Source organism: Neopelma chrysocephalum, unplaced genomic scaffold (genome assembly GCF_003984885.1).
Source record: "Neopelma chrysocephalum unplaced genomic scaffold, ASM398488v2 Primary Assembly neopelma1_321, whole genome shotgun sequence".
Taxonomy (NCBI): Eukaryota; Metazoa; Chordata; class Aves; order Passeriformes; family Pipridae; genus Neopelma; species Neopelma chrysocephalum.
In genome coordinates, this window is record NW_020897984.1 from 20,042 (window position 1) to 34,189 (window position 14,148).

General features: G+C 60.4%; 1 protein-coding gene across 1 annotated transcript in view; it reads left to right on the forward strand.

The window, feature by feature from the left end:
* Positions 1-14,148, forward strand: part of DNAH17 (dynein axonemal heavy chain 17) — a 31,986-nt gene that overhangs the window by 334 nt on the left and 17,504 nt on the right. The window contains 38 exon segments of the mRNA XM_027705196.1: positions 136-507; positions 1,223-1,416; positions 1,699-1,891; positions 2,016-2,115; positions 2,194-2,279; positions 2,418-2,543; positions 2,788-2,943; positions 3,021-3,104; positions 3,447-3,614; positions 3,878-3,994; positions 4,100-4,368; positions 4,492-4,687; positions 4,806-4,952; positions 5,224-5,332; positions 5,464-5,567; positions 5,671-5,811; positions 5,941-6,084; positions 6,278-6,460; positions 6,543-6,803; positions 6,911-7,080; positions 7,323-7,545; positions 7,625-7,741; positions 7,860-7,946; positions 8,174-8,326; positions 8,662-8,910; positions 9,138-9,260; positions 9,485-9,832; positions 9,913-10,004; positions 10,145-10,271; positions 10,492-10,644; positions 11,041-11,166; positions 11,316-11,423; positions 11,544-11,675; positions 11,951-12,111; positions 12,200-12,356; positions 12,607-12,711; positions 13,155-13,312; positions 13,748-13,886. Of these exon segments, the coding sequence (XP_027560997.1) occupies positions 163-507; positions 1,223-1,416; positions 1,699-1,891; positions 2,016-2,115; positions 2,194-2,279; positions 2,418-2,543; positions 2,788-2,943; positions 3,021-3,104; positions 3,447-3,614; positions 3,878-3,994; positions 4,100-4,368; positions 4,492-4,687; positions 4,806-4,952; positions 5,224-5,332; positions 5,464-5,567; positions 5,671-5,811; positions 5,941-6,084; positions 6,278-6,460; positions 6,543-6,803; positions 6,911-7,080; positions 7,323-7,545; positions 7,625-7,741; positions 7,860-7,946; positions 8,174-8,326; positions 8,662-8,910; positions 9,138-9,260; positions 9,485-9,832; positions 9,913-10,004; positions 10,145-10,271; positions 10,492-10,644; positions 11,041-11,166; positions 11,316-11,423; positions 11,544-11,675; positions 11,951-12,111; positions 12,200-12,356; positions 12,607-12,711; positions 13,155-13,312; positions 13,748-13,886 (6,051 nt within the window). The 5' untranslated portion in view covers positions 136-162.

Consider the following 14,148-nt stretch of genomic DNA (forward strand, 5'->3'; position numbering starts at 1 on the left):
GGGTGGGACGGGCAGCGGGGAGGGTCGGGGGGTCGGGACGGGCAGTGGAGGGGTGGGACGGGCACCGGGGAGGGTCGGGGGGTGGGGTCGGCGCAGGCTCTATGTGAGCGGGGTCCGCACGCTGGATCCCCCCAGGTGCTGCGGGGTCGCGGTGCCGCCGCAATGTCGGCCGGGCAGGACCCGCGGCTTGCTTTCATGGAGAGCTTGGTCACGGCGTTGCTGCGCGTCTCGACGGACAAGTGGGGCAAGTTTGTGAGCAGCGAGGAGGTCACGACCATGCTGGACAAGTTCTTCAAACAGCAGGATGCGCTGGAGGTGGTGTTGGGGCTGAACCCCTCCGGGCAGCTCCTGCCCACTACGGGCTTCCCAGCTGCCCTAAAGAGCAAGGGCATCTACTTTGTGAAGAAGAAGGGGGAGACCATCACCCAGGAGAACTGCCAGAGCGGTCTGCTGGTGGGAGACATTGGCCCCTCGCCCGTGGAGCAGCTCATCACCGTGCTGCTGGAGGTGGGTTGCCCGCACAGGCACAGGTTTGGGGCGAGGGGGATGAGCTGAGCTCCCCGGGCACAATGCTGTGCCGGGATGCCTGGTGCAGACTGCTAAAGCCAAAATTCCAGGTGGTCTGCAAAAGAAACTGAAATTTATAGAAAAAGCTTGCCCCAGGCACTGGCCCTGACCTTTGGGCGGCTCCTGTGCCGGGCTGAATGAGCCCCACCAGGACAAGAGCTGGGGGAAGGTCACCAGCCCAGTTTTCTCCTGGGCCCAACTGGATCACTTCCTCCCTGTGGTTTTAGAAGCTCACTGTAATGTCCCCTGCCCCACATCTGGGAAATGTCTGAGTGGATTTCTCTCAAACTTCCCACGAATATTCCCACTGCCAGCCCAGAGCACCCAAAAGTTGCACTGGCCCCAGGAGCCCCCATGATTCCCCTTCAGTGCCGGGGGCTTTTGCCTGTGTTCCAGCCCCTGACCCCGCTGGGTGCTCTCACTGTGCCGCTCCCAACACTTCCCAGCCCGTGAGAGCTGGAAACCCAGACCAAGGGGACTCCTGGTCACACTGAGGACAGAAACATCAGGAAAACCCATTAGTGGCCGCTGGAGCTGTGGCTGGGCTGAGGCTGTGCTGTGATGGGCAGCGAGAGGGGACACAGGGACGGGCAGCACGACTGCCCACTGAGCACAGGAGTGCCTGAGAGAGCACCAAACCAGCCTTGTCCTCCAGGTCGTGTCCCCCCTGCTCCTGAGTGAGGAGCAGGGGCTCAACTGGCCCAAGATGGTGGCGGAGGATGTTGTGCAACAGACCCAGCAGCTGCAGAACAAGATGTTTATGATGGGTGGGAAGATCCAGGGGAAGCCGCTGCTCCCGCTGCCCGAGCACCTGATCAGCTGGGACGACTCCGGTGCCGCCTTGGACTGGTGGGTGCTGCTGGCACCGCTTGGTGCCAGAAAAGGCAAACAGGGGCCCAGGCAGCACGAGTCCCTCAGGGAGGGACAGGAGCCGGGACACTGGCTTAGTCCCTGCACACCCCTGGGCACAGCCACCCCTGCAGCAGAGAAGGTTTGAGGGGCCCATGCCAGGCCTCCGCACAAGCAGGCACGAGGGGCTCCCCCGGCTGTTTGGGGTTCCCCTGGGGCAGTTTATGGCTCCTGTCTGCCATAACCTGCCATAACCAGGGGCATAACCTGTCTGCCTTTCAGCCTGGTGGGGCCTGCGGACGGCCCAGTGCTGCACTCCATCGAGACCGTCATCGTCGAGTGGTCCCAGATGATCGAAGAGATCCTGAGCCAGGACTCGGCACGGCTGCTGCTGGAGGGAGTGCACCCCCTGCCCAGGGTCGAGTTCGAGTTCTGGCAGACGAGGATGACCAACCTGCAGTGTATCAATGACCAGGTACTGCCTCACCCGCATGTCCCCGTGCTGAGCCCCCCGTGCTGAGCCCCCCATGCTGAGCCCCCCGTGCTGAGCCCCCCGTGCTGAGCCCCCCATGCTGAACCCCCCACCTCTCCTGTGCCAGCTGCTCTCGCCCCAAGTGACAGTGCTGGCCAAGACGCTGGAGAAGGCCAACAGCTGCTACTGGCCATCGTTGCAGAACATGTTCAAGGCCGTCAATGCTGGTGAGGCCCTGTGATGTGGTGGTGGCTGCCTCTGACAAGGCATCCCCATCCTGACCCAGAGTTTTCTCCCTGTCTCAGGCCTGGAGGAAGCCAAAGATGTCAGCCTCCATCTGCAACCGCTGCAGGTGCTGCTGGAGGAGGTGGAACAAGCGGATTATTCCCAGGTAAATAATGTGGCAAAATAACCAGGCACAGCCTGGCTGCCTCATCTGGGTGGTGGTGCAGAGCCCCAGAGGCTGCGGGGGGGGCACGTGCCCCCAGCTCTGCCACGTCCCCACACTGATGGGGCTCTGCTCCCACAGGTGCTGCCCTTTGTGCCCAAGGTGCTGTGCACTGTCTGCCTGCTCCGGGTTCACTGCCAGCTCTACCACTCACCTGCCCACGTAGCCCGTGTCCTGCAGGAGATCTGCAACCTCCTCATCACCGTGGTACAGCCCCAGCACCGACCCACACCCCCTCCAGCTGCCCCACTGGGACAGATGTGGGGAATCCAGCTGTGGTGACACAGAGACACCCCAGACAAGGGAACAGCAGAGGCCCTTGTAGGGCTGGGGGGGTCTGGGGCAGGCACGGGCTGCAGGTGGCAACCAGCAAGGCCATGGGGATGAAGGGGACAGGAGGAGCCTTCACACCCTCCTGACAATAGTCCCTGCCTGCATCTGTCTGTCCCAGACCCAGAAGTTCCTGAGCCCTGAGGACGTGCTGAAGGGGCTGCAAGGAGAACCCCAGGAGACCCTGGAGGGAATCAAACTGAGCATCTCCACAATAGAGAAGTTCTTCCAGTCCTACAGCACTTACTGCTCCAACCTGATGCCCACGTTGTTCCCAGTGAGTGTAGGGACTGTGCAGGCACCCGGCCCCCTCCACGCCAGCCCCACTGACTGACAGACCCTTTCCCCTCCCAGGAGGAGCCAGAGCTGTGGGAGTTCCCCCCCACCCGTACCTTCAGGAGGATGGACGCCTTCTTGCACCGGCTCAAGACCATCGAGGTGACAGCACAGCATTTTGGGGCACAGTGCCAGCTGCAGCTGGGCCTTCCCTGCCCTGGGGATCCCAGGGTGGTCCCTGAGAGCAGCACTGGGTGGGCTGGGGCCGCTGATGCCATGGGACATTGCTGGGAGCACTGTGGCACCATTCCTGGCACAGCCCTCCTGGCCCTGAGCCCCCAGGACAGGAGGGGCACCCCCCAGCCAGGCCAGGGAGCATCCCTGGGAGAATGCTCCTCAGGAATGGTGAATGGGCAGGATGCAGCCCTGTGCCAGTGCTGCAGCTCCTGCACCTGCAGCCTGGGACAGGGGGAGCCAAGTGAAATGGGGGTTTGTGCTTGCCAGGAGCTGTTCCAGGCAGCCATTGACTTCCTGAAGCTGGAGAAGACAGTTCTGGGAGGGGTGCGAGGAAACTTCCTTGGGAACTGGGTGTTGCGGATCTCCGAAGAGATCTGTGAAGTCACCAAGAGTTTTGCTGATTGCAAATATGATCCCTTGGATCCCAGTGAAGAGGTGAGCAGTTGCTGGGATGGAAATGTAATGGATGCTGGGATGGAGGTGTAAACATTTGCTAAGTGAGAAGAAAAAAATCTCTTGCTGAGATTGCTGAGATTGCTGCAGAGCAGCCCATGGGACTGTCCCACAGCAGCACAGGGCTGGCTCTGGGGCAGGTCGTGGGGCTCTGGGCCCTCCAAGTTTAGCAAACATTTCAGGAAGGATCTGGGAAGGAGGCACAGGGGCTGTGCCAGTTTAAATCATTTCGCTCTTGCTGGCAGCAATGGAACAGAGACTTTGCAGAGTTCCAGAGGAAGGTTCAGGATGCGAACAGGCAGCTGGCTGCTGTCTTCTGCCGGGGCTTTGATGACTGCAACAACCTGTCAGGCGCCGTGAAGGTACCTGTACCCCAGCTTGGCAGCCTGGCACCCGCAGGGGCCGGGGGTCACGGGGGTCCCAGGGGTGCTCCAGGGCACAGGAACCAGCACCTCTCTCTCCCACAGCTGGTGCGCATGTTTGCCTCTGTGCTGGAGCGACCCCTGGTCAGAGCTGAGGCTTCCCCCTGCTACGGGGCCCTGCTGGGAATGTTCGAGGCTGAGCTGGAGAGTGTGAAGGTGCTGTACGATGCCCAGGCCGTGTCCCGGCCGCCCCCCGGGGGGGCCCCACCCATCCACAAGAACCTGCCCCCCGTGGCCGGGCAGATGAAATGGGCTCTGGAGCTGCAGCAGCGCCTGGAGGGGCCACGCAGGGACTTGCTGGCCATCGACCACCCGTACGTGCAGGTCCCCTGGCACCCCATGGGGACGTGGGGCAGAAACCGGGCAGGATCCAGCCTGGCCTGGGTCCTCTCCCATGTCCTGCTGCAGCAGCTGCTGCTTTATTGTGACCCTGACAGTGCCATGGTGGGTGCTGAGGCTGAGCTGGTGGCTGGGAAGTATGAGGAAATGATGGGGCTGCTGCAAGATTACGGCAAGAGGGCTTACAGGGAGTGGGCATGTGGAGCTGGCAAGGAATGCCACTTCAGCCTGGAGCAGCCCTTGCTCCGGAGGGACCCCGACTCTGCCCTGCTCAGTGTGAACTTCAGCAAAGAGGTTGGTGCTGGCATGGGGAACACCAGCGATCCCTCACCCCAGAGTGAATCCTGCAGTCTCAGGGGCTGCCTGAGGCGTGGTGGGTTTTGCCAACAAACCCCTTCCTGGTGTCTCACAGCTCATTGCTGTCCTGCGGGAGGTGAAGTACCTGAAAATCCAGCAGCAGCAGGACATCCCGGAGAGTGCCGAGCAACTCTTCTCCCAAAATGAGACTTTCCAAAAGCTTGGGGACAACCTGGCGCTCATCGTGGGCTGGTACAATGAGGCAGGTTCTGACAGGGAGACCACCCTGCTGCTTTTCCATGCCCCGAGCCCCAGCCAGGCTGAGAGGGGCTGGGGGATTGGGGTACCACAGGCACACCACTGGCACCTCAGGTCCCTGCCCATCCTGTGGGCAGGACAAGCTGTGGCTGCTGCCGTCCTCCTCCCGCCCCCCAGTTCTGTGTTGGAGGGGTGGGGACCCTGTTCCTCGGTGCTGGGCTGGAGCAGGGTCCCTGCTCCACCTGGGCACTCACCTGTGGCTGTGTTGGCCCCAGGTGAAGCAGCGGCTGCTGCCGGTGGAGCAGCCCCTGGTGACGGGGGAGCTGGAGGCCCTGGACGGGCGCCTGGCCAGCGCTGAGCAGTCCCTGTTCTGGAACCACGAAGGTACCGACCCCCACCTCGGCCATCCAAGGCTGGGGATCCTCTCTGCCTCTGGGGGGTCCCCAACACCGTCTGGGCTCTTGCACCCCTGGAGGTGTCTGCACAACCTGTTCATGGGTGCGTTTTTCTCCCAGGTGTCATGGAATACATCCAGGACATAAGGGACACCCTGCAAGACCTGCAGAGACGGGTCCAGAGAGCAAAGCTGAACCTGAGTAACATCACCCAGCTGATGGAGGTAACATTTGATAGTGCTTCACAAGCATCTTTCCGGGACACATCCAGCTGGGATTTTCCTTTCCCTGGCTCAGCAGAGCAGCCCCATTCTCTCCTCCCTGCAGGACTGCTCGGCCACTCCCTTGTTTAGAAGGAGGGACCACAAGACAGCTCCATTCCTGGACCTGGATGGGAGAGAAAGCGCCTTAACCGAGCGCCGCACTGTCATCGAGAACACGGGCACGAGGATCCAGGGGATGGTGGAGGTGAGGCCCACGGGATGGAGTGTTGGATGGGCCCACAGGGGCCACAAGGAAGGCTTGGCCTGCAGTGCCAGGAGCCAGTGCCTTTGCTGGATGTTCACTGACAAACACTCGCTGGTTTTCCCGTGGCAGGAGAATGCAACTCTGTTTAAGGCTGACAAGTCCTCGCAGATATGGCTGAAGTATGTGGGACACTTAGACAGAATCGTGCTGGATGGGCTCTGCAGATTTGTCCAGAAATCCCTACAGATGCTGCTCAGCAACATGAGCCGTGATGTAGGTCCCAATGTGCCTGCAGCGGGTGTGGTGGGCTTGGGGTGTCCCACCGCTCACTGTCAGTTTGCTGAGTGGCCAAACGTGCCTGTGGCAGTGCTCCCCAGCAGGGCTGGTGTCCCCCGGTGTCCCCGTCACTTGCAGGGCTGGGGGCCGTGGGACATGAAGCCCCGTGCCAGGCACTGCCCTTTTCCAGGCCGAGGTGTTCCCGTTGTTCGAGGTGCAGATGGAGCTGAGCGAGGGCCGGGTGCGGTACCAGCCTTCCCTGGAGGTGGGGGCTGGCGACAGCTTCCTGACGCTGATGGAGGGGCTGCTCGGGGACACTGAGGCAGCAGTGGCTGCCATGCCACGGCTCCTGGAGGGGGCAGTCAGCTATAAGGTGGGTCCATGGCCGGCTCAGCGGGAGGGGGGTGAGGAGCCCGGTGCCCCCAGCTGATCCCCAAGCTCTGCCCGTCCCTCAGACCGCGGTGGAGGAGCAGCCAGAGCTGGGGAGGATGCGGGACAAGGTGGTGTCGCTGGTGGTCAGCACGATGGCAGAGGGCGAGGAGTTCAGTGCCAGCTTTGAGGAGCACTCCCACCTGTGGCAGGAGACCCCTGAGGAGTTCCTGCAGCGCTTCCTTACCTTGGGCAGTGCCCCCGGGCCTGAAGAGACGCAGCCAGAGCCGCAGCCAGAAGAGCCTGCGGCGTCTGGGATCCCGTCCCTCCAGCTCTTTAAGCAGGAGGTGTGGGATGAGTTCCTGGGGATGTGCTGGGTGCTTGGGTTGCCCTGAAGGACACGAGGTGCCCAGGGAGGTGGCAGCCGTGGGCTGTGACCTGCTCTTGTCCTCAGATCGATGCACTGGAGGCGCTGCACGAGGAGGTGTTGGGGTTTGCTGACACCACAGTGTTTGGGGGGTGGCTGCAGAGCGACTGTCGCCTCTTCAAGAAAGCGCTGCTGGATGCCATCAAGGGCCAGAGCCTGGTGCTCAGGCAGTACCTCGCCCACCACGTCACCTCCAGGTAAGGGCCTGGTGAGCCCTGGCCTGGGGATGTGGCACTCCCATTGACCAGAGCTCAGCTGGGCTGTGGCACAGGCACCTGTGTGCCACGGCAGGGCTGGCTGCAGGGGACAGAGTTGTGGAGGTGGGGGTGAAGGTTCCAGGCACCATCAGGGCCGAGTCCATGGGGTGCCATGCCCTGGCCCTGCAGGGTGAGCCCTGAGCCCCGTCAGGGACGCCTGGTGAGTGCCATTGTCCTCCCAGTCTCCAGGAGCTGGAGGATTTCATCAAAGAGTCTACTGCCGGCTTGAGTAAACCTCTGGAGGAGGGAGACTATGATGGGCTGGTGGCAGTGATGGGACACCTGGCAAAGGTCAGGGAGAGGCAGGCAGTGACCGACTGCATGTTTGAGCCCCTGAAGGAAACAGTTGACCTGCTCCAGACTTACGGGGATGAGATGCCGGAGCAGATCCACCTGCAACTTAAAGTAGGCTGCTGGGGGTGTGGGGAGATGGGCAGAGGCTCCCTGGGGCCAGACCGGTGACCCCACACGGTGCCCACTGCAGAACCTGCCTGGGCGCTGGGAGAACAACAAGAGGCTGTGCCTGCGGGTCGCGGACAGCGCGGCCCCCCTGCAAGCCAGCGAGGCTGCCGTCCTCCGAGGGAAGTGCCAGGAGTTCGAGGTGCCTGCCTGGGGGCTGGGGGCACAGGGGCAGCTCTTCAGCAGCTTCGGGAAGACCCCGCTGCTCTTCCCGACTGCCGGGTCCCGACTGTCCCCCTGAGCCCCATCCTCCCACACAGGCCCAGCAGCTCGCTTTCCGGGAGACTTTCCAGGCAAAAGGCCCATTTTCATACACGGACCCGCACCCCTACAAGTCACTGAACAGGGTAAGAAAGGGGAAGAGGACAGCAGGGCCACTAGGGTCCCCCCTGGCACTGCATGGCCATCCCTGGCATTGGGTGCTGGGGTGGGGCAGCTGCTCTGGGTTTGGCTCCAGCTCCCAGCCCAACAGGGAGGATCTGGCCCTGCAGCAGGGATGGGGCCACCACTGGAGTAGGAGACATGTCCCTGGCTCACAGTCTCTGGCTGAAACCTTCTCCTTTTCTCCATCCAGCAACAGAAGAAGGTCACGGCCATGGAGGGTGAGATGGCAGCCCTGGCCTCCTCAGCTGGGCTGTTTGAGGTGCCAGTCCCAGAGTACAAACAGCTCAAAGCGTGTCGCAAGGAGCTGCGCCTGCTGAAGGAGCTCTGGGACATGGTCAGCCTGGTACGTGCCACGGTCGGGGAGCCAGGACACCATGCACAGCACTCCCTGCAGGCAAGGGCTGGGCAGCAGGCTGCTCTTGGCTGGCACGGGCACCCAGCACAGGCACCCAGCGCCAGCCAGGCATTGCCAGCCAAAGACACAGAGCTGTTGTAGCTCCTTAGAGAGCTCATGGCTGTCAGAGGGAGGATGAGACAGGGGTGGGGGGCTGCACACCCCAGCACAGCTGCAGGGTGTGTGCACCCGTGGGGCACGTGGGCACTGGGTACGCTGCTCTTCGTTCTGGGCAGGAATGCTTCTGCTAATCACGTGTCTGTGAAAATGTATCCGGGGTCCAGGTGAACATGAGCATTGAGACCTGGAAGACAACCAGGTGGAGTGAGCTCAATGTTGAGGATATGGATATTGAGTGCAAGAAATTTGCCAAAGACATCCGGAGCTTGGATAAGGAGGTGAAGAGCTGGGACGCGTTCACAGGGCTGGACAGCAACATGAAGAACATGATCACGTCTCTGCGCGCCGTGAGCGAGCTGCAGAACCCAGCCATCAGGGACCGCCACTGGCAGGAGCTTGTGCAGGCAACTAAGGTGCTCCCAAGCCTTCCCACCCATCCCTGGCTCCAGCCCCTGGCCCAAGAGGCTCCTGAGATCCACACCCAGCAAGGGAAGGGTGCCATCGGGTTTAAATCTGGCCACATGCAAATATTTGTGTAGGGTCTCCAAACGCAGGTGTTGATGAGCTCATTTGGGTGAGCTGCGGGATTGCCTCTCCCCGGAGGGGAGTCCATGCCCCGACCATGCCGGTTCCTCTCCAGGTGGACTTCACCATGTCTGAGGACACCACCCTGGCGGATCTGCTGCAGCTGAACCTGCACAAGTTCGAGGAGGAGGTTCGCGGCATCGTGGACAAAGCCACCAAGGAGGCAGGGATGGAGAAGGTAAACAGGGCTCGGCTCCTGCCCTGCTTTGCTGAGAGCCCTGTGCCAATGCGGCTCTGTGGCTGACGAGCGCTCGTGTTCTGGCTCTTGGGACTGGAGTGCACAGGCAGCAGGAAGTTCATGGAGCCACTACCTGGAGCAGGTGTCCCTCTGCCACCCTGCCTTCCCTCAGGGGCTGGACCCAGCACCGGGGCACCCAGCTCATCCTTCTGCCCCGACTGCAGGTGCTGAATACCCTGGATACCACCTGGGCAGCAATGCAGTTCGAGTACGAGCCCCACAGCAGGACTGGACTCCCACTGCTCAAGGCGGATGAGTTGCTCATCGAGACGCTGGAGGACAACCAAGTGCAGCTGCAGAACGTGTTGGCCTCCAAGTACCGAGCCTTCTTCCTCCGGGAGGCACAGGACTGGCAGCAGAAGCTGTCGACAGCTGACGCCGTTATCAGCACCTGGTTTGAGGTGCAGAGGAAGTGGGGTCACCTGGAGACAATATTCATCGCCTCCGAAGACACCCGCAACCAACTGCCAGAGGAGTCAAAGAAGTTTGATACCATCGACCAAGATTTCCGAGTGCGAATCCCATTCCCACTCCACGTTCACCCCACGGCTCGCTGCCGCTTCAGGTGGACTGAAGTGTTTTTCCTCTTCAGGAGCTAATGGCTGACGCAGAAAAAACTCCCAATGTGGTTGAATGCACCAACAAGCCCAGGCTGCTCGAGAGGCTGGAAGAGCTGCAGGACAGGTAAGGGTTCAGTCATCCCAGTGGAGCATTTGAGGGGGCCAGAGGAAGGGGTTGATTCCCCCAAGTGGCACCAACAAGGACTGAGCAAAGAGTAAAACCCATATGTAGGGTTGACAGCAGGTTTTTCCATTTTCTTCCAGGCTGGAGGTCTGTGAGAAGGCCTTGGCTGAATACCTGGAGACCAAAAGACTGGCTTTTCCCCGGTTCTACTTTGTCTCCTCTGCGGACCTGCTGGATATTTTATCAAAGGGGACCGAGCCCCTTGAGGTATAGGTTGTGTGTGAGCACGGGGGGGAGTCCTCTGCCTCTTCCCTGCTAACCCGTTTGAGCAGTTTTAGAACATTTTTCACCCTAAGGGGTAGAACACCATCCCTGATGCCCCTTCCTGGGGGTGCAGTGCCTGGGGAGCACCCACAGGTAGATCCAAGTGCTGGTCACACCTCCACGCGTGACGGGGTCCTGATGGTGGCTGTGCCTCTGCTCTCAGGTGTCCCGGCACCTGACGAAGCTGTTCGACAGCGTGGCCAAGCTGAACTTCCAGCTGAGCTCGGACAAGAAGCCCCTGAAGGTGGCCCAGGGGATGTACAGCCGGGACGGGGAGTACGTGCCCTTCGACGCAGACTGTGACCTGTCCGGCCAGGTCAGCTGAGCTCTGTGGAGCCTCCACCTGCTGGGATGGCGGGGCAGGCTGAGGATGGGGATGAGCCTTTTGCTGCTTGTGCACTAACAGCTTGGCAGGAGTTTAAAAATGTAATCACAAAGCTTTTTGGCCAAAAACCCCAGAAACGGGACCTGCCTTAGAGGTGCAGAACAGCACAGTCTTGTGAACCTGCACAGCCTCACAGCCCCTCGGGGGTTACAAGGTGGTTTCCCCTCTGCTGTTCACCCTCAGACCACCCTCCCTCATCTCCCATGGGATGTGCCCTGCGGGGCCAGCACCCTCTCCTGCAGCTTGTTGCACAGGGAGAGGTTTGAGCAGCCTGAGGGGAGCAGGCTGGGAGCCGCTCGCTCAGCCCTGCTGGATGTGGCTCCCCAGGTGGAGATTTGGCTGAACCGGGTGCTGGAGCGCATGCGCTCGACGCTGCGGCAGCTCATCCCCCGCGCCCTGGTCACCTACGAGGCGAAGCCACGCGAGCAGTGGGTGTTCGACTACCCAGCACAGGTGGGTGCTGCTGCCTGGGGCCAGGCTGAGCCAGGCTCTGGGAGGAAGAGGAGGAGACAGGGATCCCTGGGAGCTGCAGGCACCTGCCCTGAGCCGTAGTGCGGGCAGTGTGTTCCCCTCTATGGCCGTGTTGTCCTCGTGGTTTGCAGATCGCCCTGACGTGCACCCAGATCTCGTGGACCTCAGAGGTTGGTGTTGCCTTTTCAAGTCTGCAGAAAGGCTACGAGAATGCCCTGAAGGACTATAACAAAAAGCAGGTTGGCATCATCTGGACCTGACCCAGAGCTGGCCCAAGCCCCTCTGCCAGGCTGGGAGTCACCAGGAGGTGGGAAAACGAGGGCATCATCTCTATGTGCATCATTTCTTTGCTTGCCCAGATTGCTCGGCTGAATGCCCTCATTTCTCTGCTCCTTGGGAACCTGAGTCCTGGAGACAGGATGAAGATCATGACGATCTGTACCATTGATGTCCACTCCAGGGACGTTGTGGCCAAAATGATCCAAACGAAGGTATTTGGTACAAGAGGGTATTTTTACTGCACTGTCTCTCAGCGCTTCTGAGCACAGACTTCCTGTCATTCTATTACTTTTGGGCTGGGCACTGTGGTTGGCAGGTGTGGGCTGAGGAGTGATGGTCCTCACCACCCCAGCACGGCACGGGAACCCTTTTGTTGTGTTGGGAGGCGGTGAACGGTCCCAAGGCAGGAGTGGGAGGTTGCTGTCCCAGCGGGCCAGGGTGGGCAGCGCCGGTGCTCCCCTGCCCTCCACATCTGGCCGCTCTGCAGGTGGAGAGCGACCAGGCATTCGCCTGGCAGTCCCAGCTCCGGCACCGCTGGGACGAGGGCAAGAAGCACTGCTACGCCAACATCTGCGACGCTCAGCTGCAGTACGCCTACGAGTACCTGGGGAACACCCCCCGGCTGGTCATCACCCCCCTGACGGACAGGTTGGCACTCGGCTCCCCACATCCCGCTGCCTGTGGCTCTGTGGCCACACCACTGGCCCTGCTCAGTCTCAGTGTCCTCCCTTCACAGGTGCTACATCACCCTGACACAGTCCCTGCACCTCTATATGGGCGGGGCCCCCGCAGGCCCTGCAGGCACTGGGAAGACTGAGACCACCAAGGACCTGGGCCGGGCCGTGGGCATGATGGTCTACGTGTTCAACTGCTCCGAGCAGATGGACTACAAGGTAGGGCACGGGGCAACAGGGTGGTGGCACCGAGGTGAGAACCATGGGATATCCAAGGCGAGGGGGGCCCTGGTTTGGTCTCTGGGAGCACGGGGGAGCCCAGGGGCAGGGGGCCATATCACTGTGGGGCATTTCCTTAGGGAAGGGCACAATCCATAAAGCATGAGCAGCTCTCACCAAACCCCCCATCGCAGCTGCCATGCAGGATCACAGCACCTGAGCCCCATCCTAATGCTCTGTTTCTCTCCAGTCCTGTGGGAACATCTACAAGGGACTGGCTCAGACAGGCGCCTGGGGCTGCTTTGACGAGTTCAATCGCATTTTGGTGGAGGTCCTGTCTGTCATCGCGGTGCAGGTGCGTGCTGTTCCCACAACCCTGTGGCACTGGGTGCCAAGAGACTTCCCAGCTCAGGTCCTGGGTGCTGTCCCAGCTAAACGTGACTCGTGGGACAACTTGCTGCTGTTCTCTCCGCTGTGTCCTGTTTGCACACAGGGTGCTGGGTGGAAGCAGAGCAGTGCTGGCGATTTGGGCACAGTTGAACCACACAGCCCAGCTGTGTCCCATCCCAGTAACCTGTCACCCCCCAGCTCTGCCTTTGCCTGGGACAGGGAGTTGGGGTGACTGGGAAGGAGCTGGTTTTAGGCCAGCTCTCCTGCTGTTGTGGCTTCAGTAAGAACTTAGTGCTATTCCTGGCACAGACGAATCCCAGGGTCACTTTGAGGGGTGGTGAAGGTGAGCCAGAGCACGGGACAGGGAGCTGGGAGCTGCCAGCACCAACACCTCTGCTCACCTGACAGGTGAAATGTATTCAAGATGCAATCCGTGCCAAGAAGAAAACATTCAACTTCCTTGGAGAGATTATCTCGCTGGTGCCGTCGGTTGGGCTGTTCATCACCATGAACCCCGGCTACGCCGGGCGCACGGAGCTGCCTGAGAATCTGAAGGCTCTGTTCAGGTGGGTGGGTGTCACCACAGCACTTACCTGTGTGGTGGCACTCATGGGTCACACCCATCACGTGTCCTAAGCTGAGGGTGTTTGTGTGCAGTGGTGGCCCTGGCATCAGGGAGTCCTTGGCACCGAGGGACAGCCCTGTCACTCCCCTGGGCTGCTCAGCTGGGGAAGAGGATGCTCAGGGGGTCTAATTGCCACCCCAGCTAAAAGTCCAATTGACAATAAGATAAAAAGGCTGGAAGGGGAGGTGCAGGGTTGCTGTGGGATCCCTGTCCTTGGAGGAACTCAAACGGTGAGTGCAGAAGGGGACATGAGCCCCCAGCAGTGTAACTGCAGCAGGGAAGGATTTGTACTGGAAACTCAGGGGCAAACCCCGGGGGCTATGGGAGGGCAAAGACATGGTGTGCAGCCCTGCCAACCTCTGCTGCTCCTCTGCAGACCCTGCGCCATGGTGGTCCCTGATTTTGAACTGATCTGCGAAATCATGCTTGTGGCAGAGGGGTTTCTCGATGCCAGGCTTCTGGCAAGGAAGTTCATCACTCTGTACACACTCTGCAAAGAGCTGTTGTCGAAACAGGTAATTAACAGTATCACACAGTGCTGTAAGAGGAAAGAGTCCATTTGAACTTCAGACCTGAAACACTGTAGTGGGATTGCTGGTGGTGATGTGTGGGGTGATGTTCTGCACAGCTCAGGTCTATGGCAGGACAACTTTCACTTCCATCTGGTGCATCATATGGTATCTTTCTGCCTTAGGGAAGGAACCAAGAAGGCCAAAAGTAGAATAACATGGAATTAGAATTAGAATTAGAATTAGAATTAGAATTAGAATTAGAATT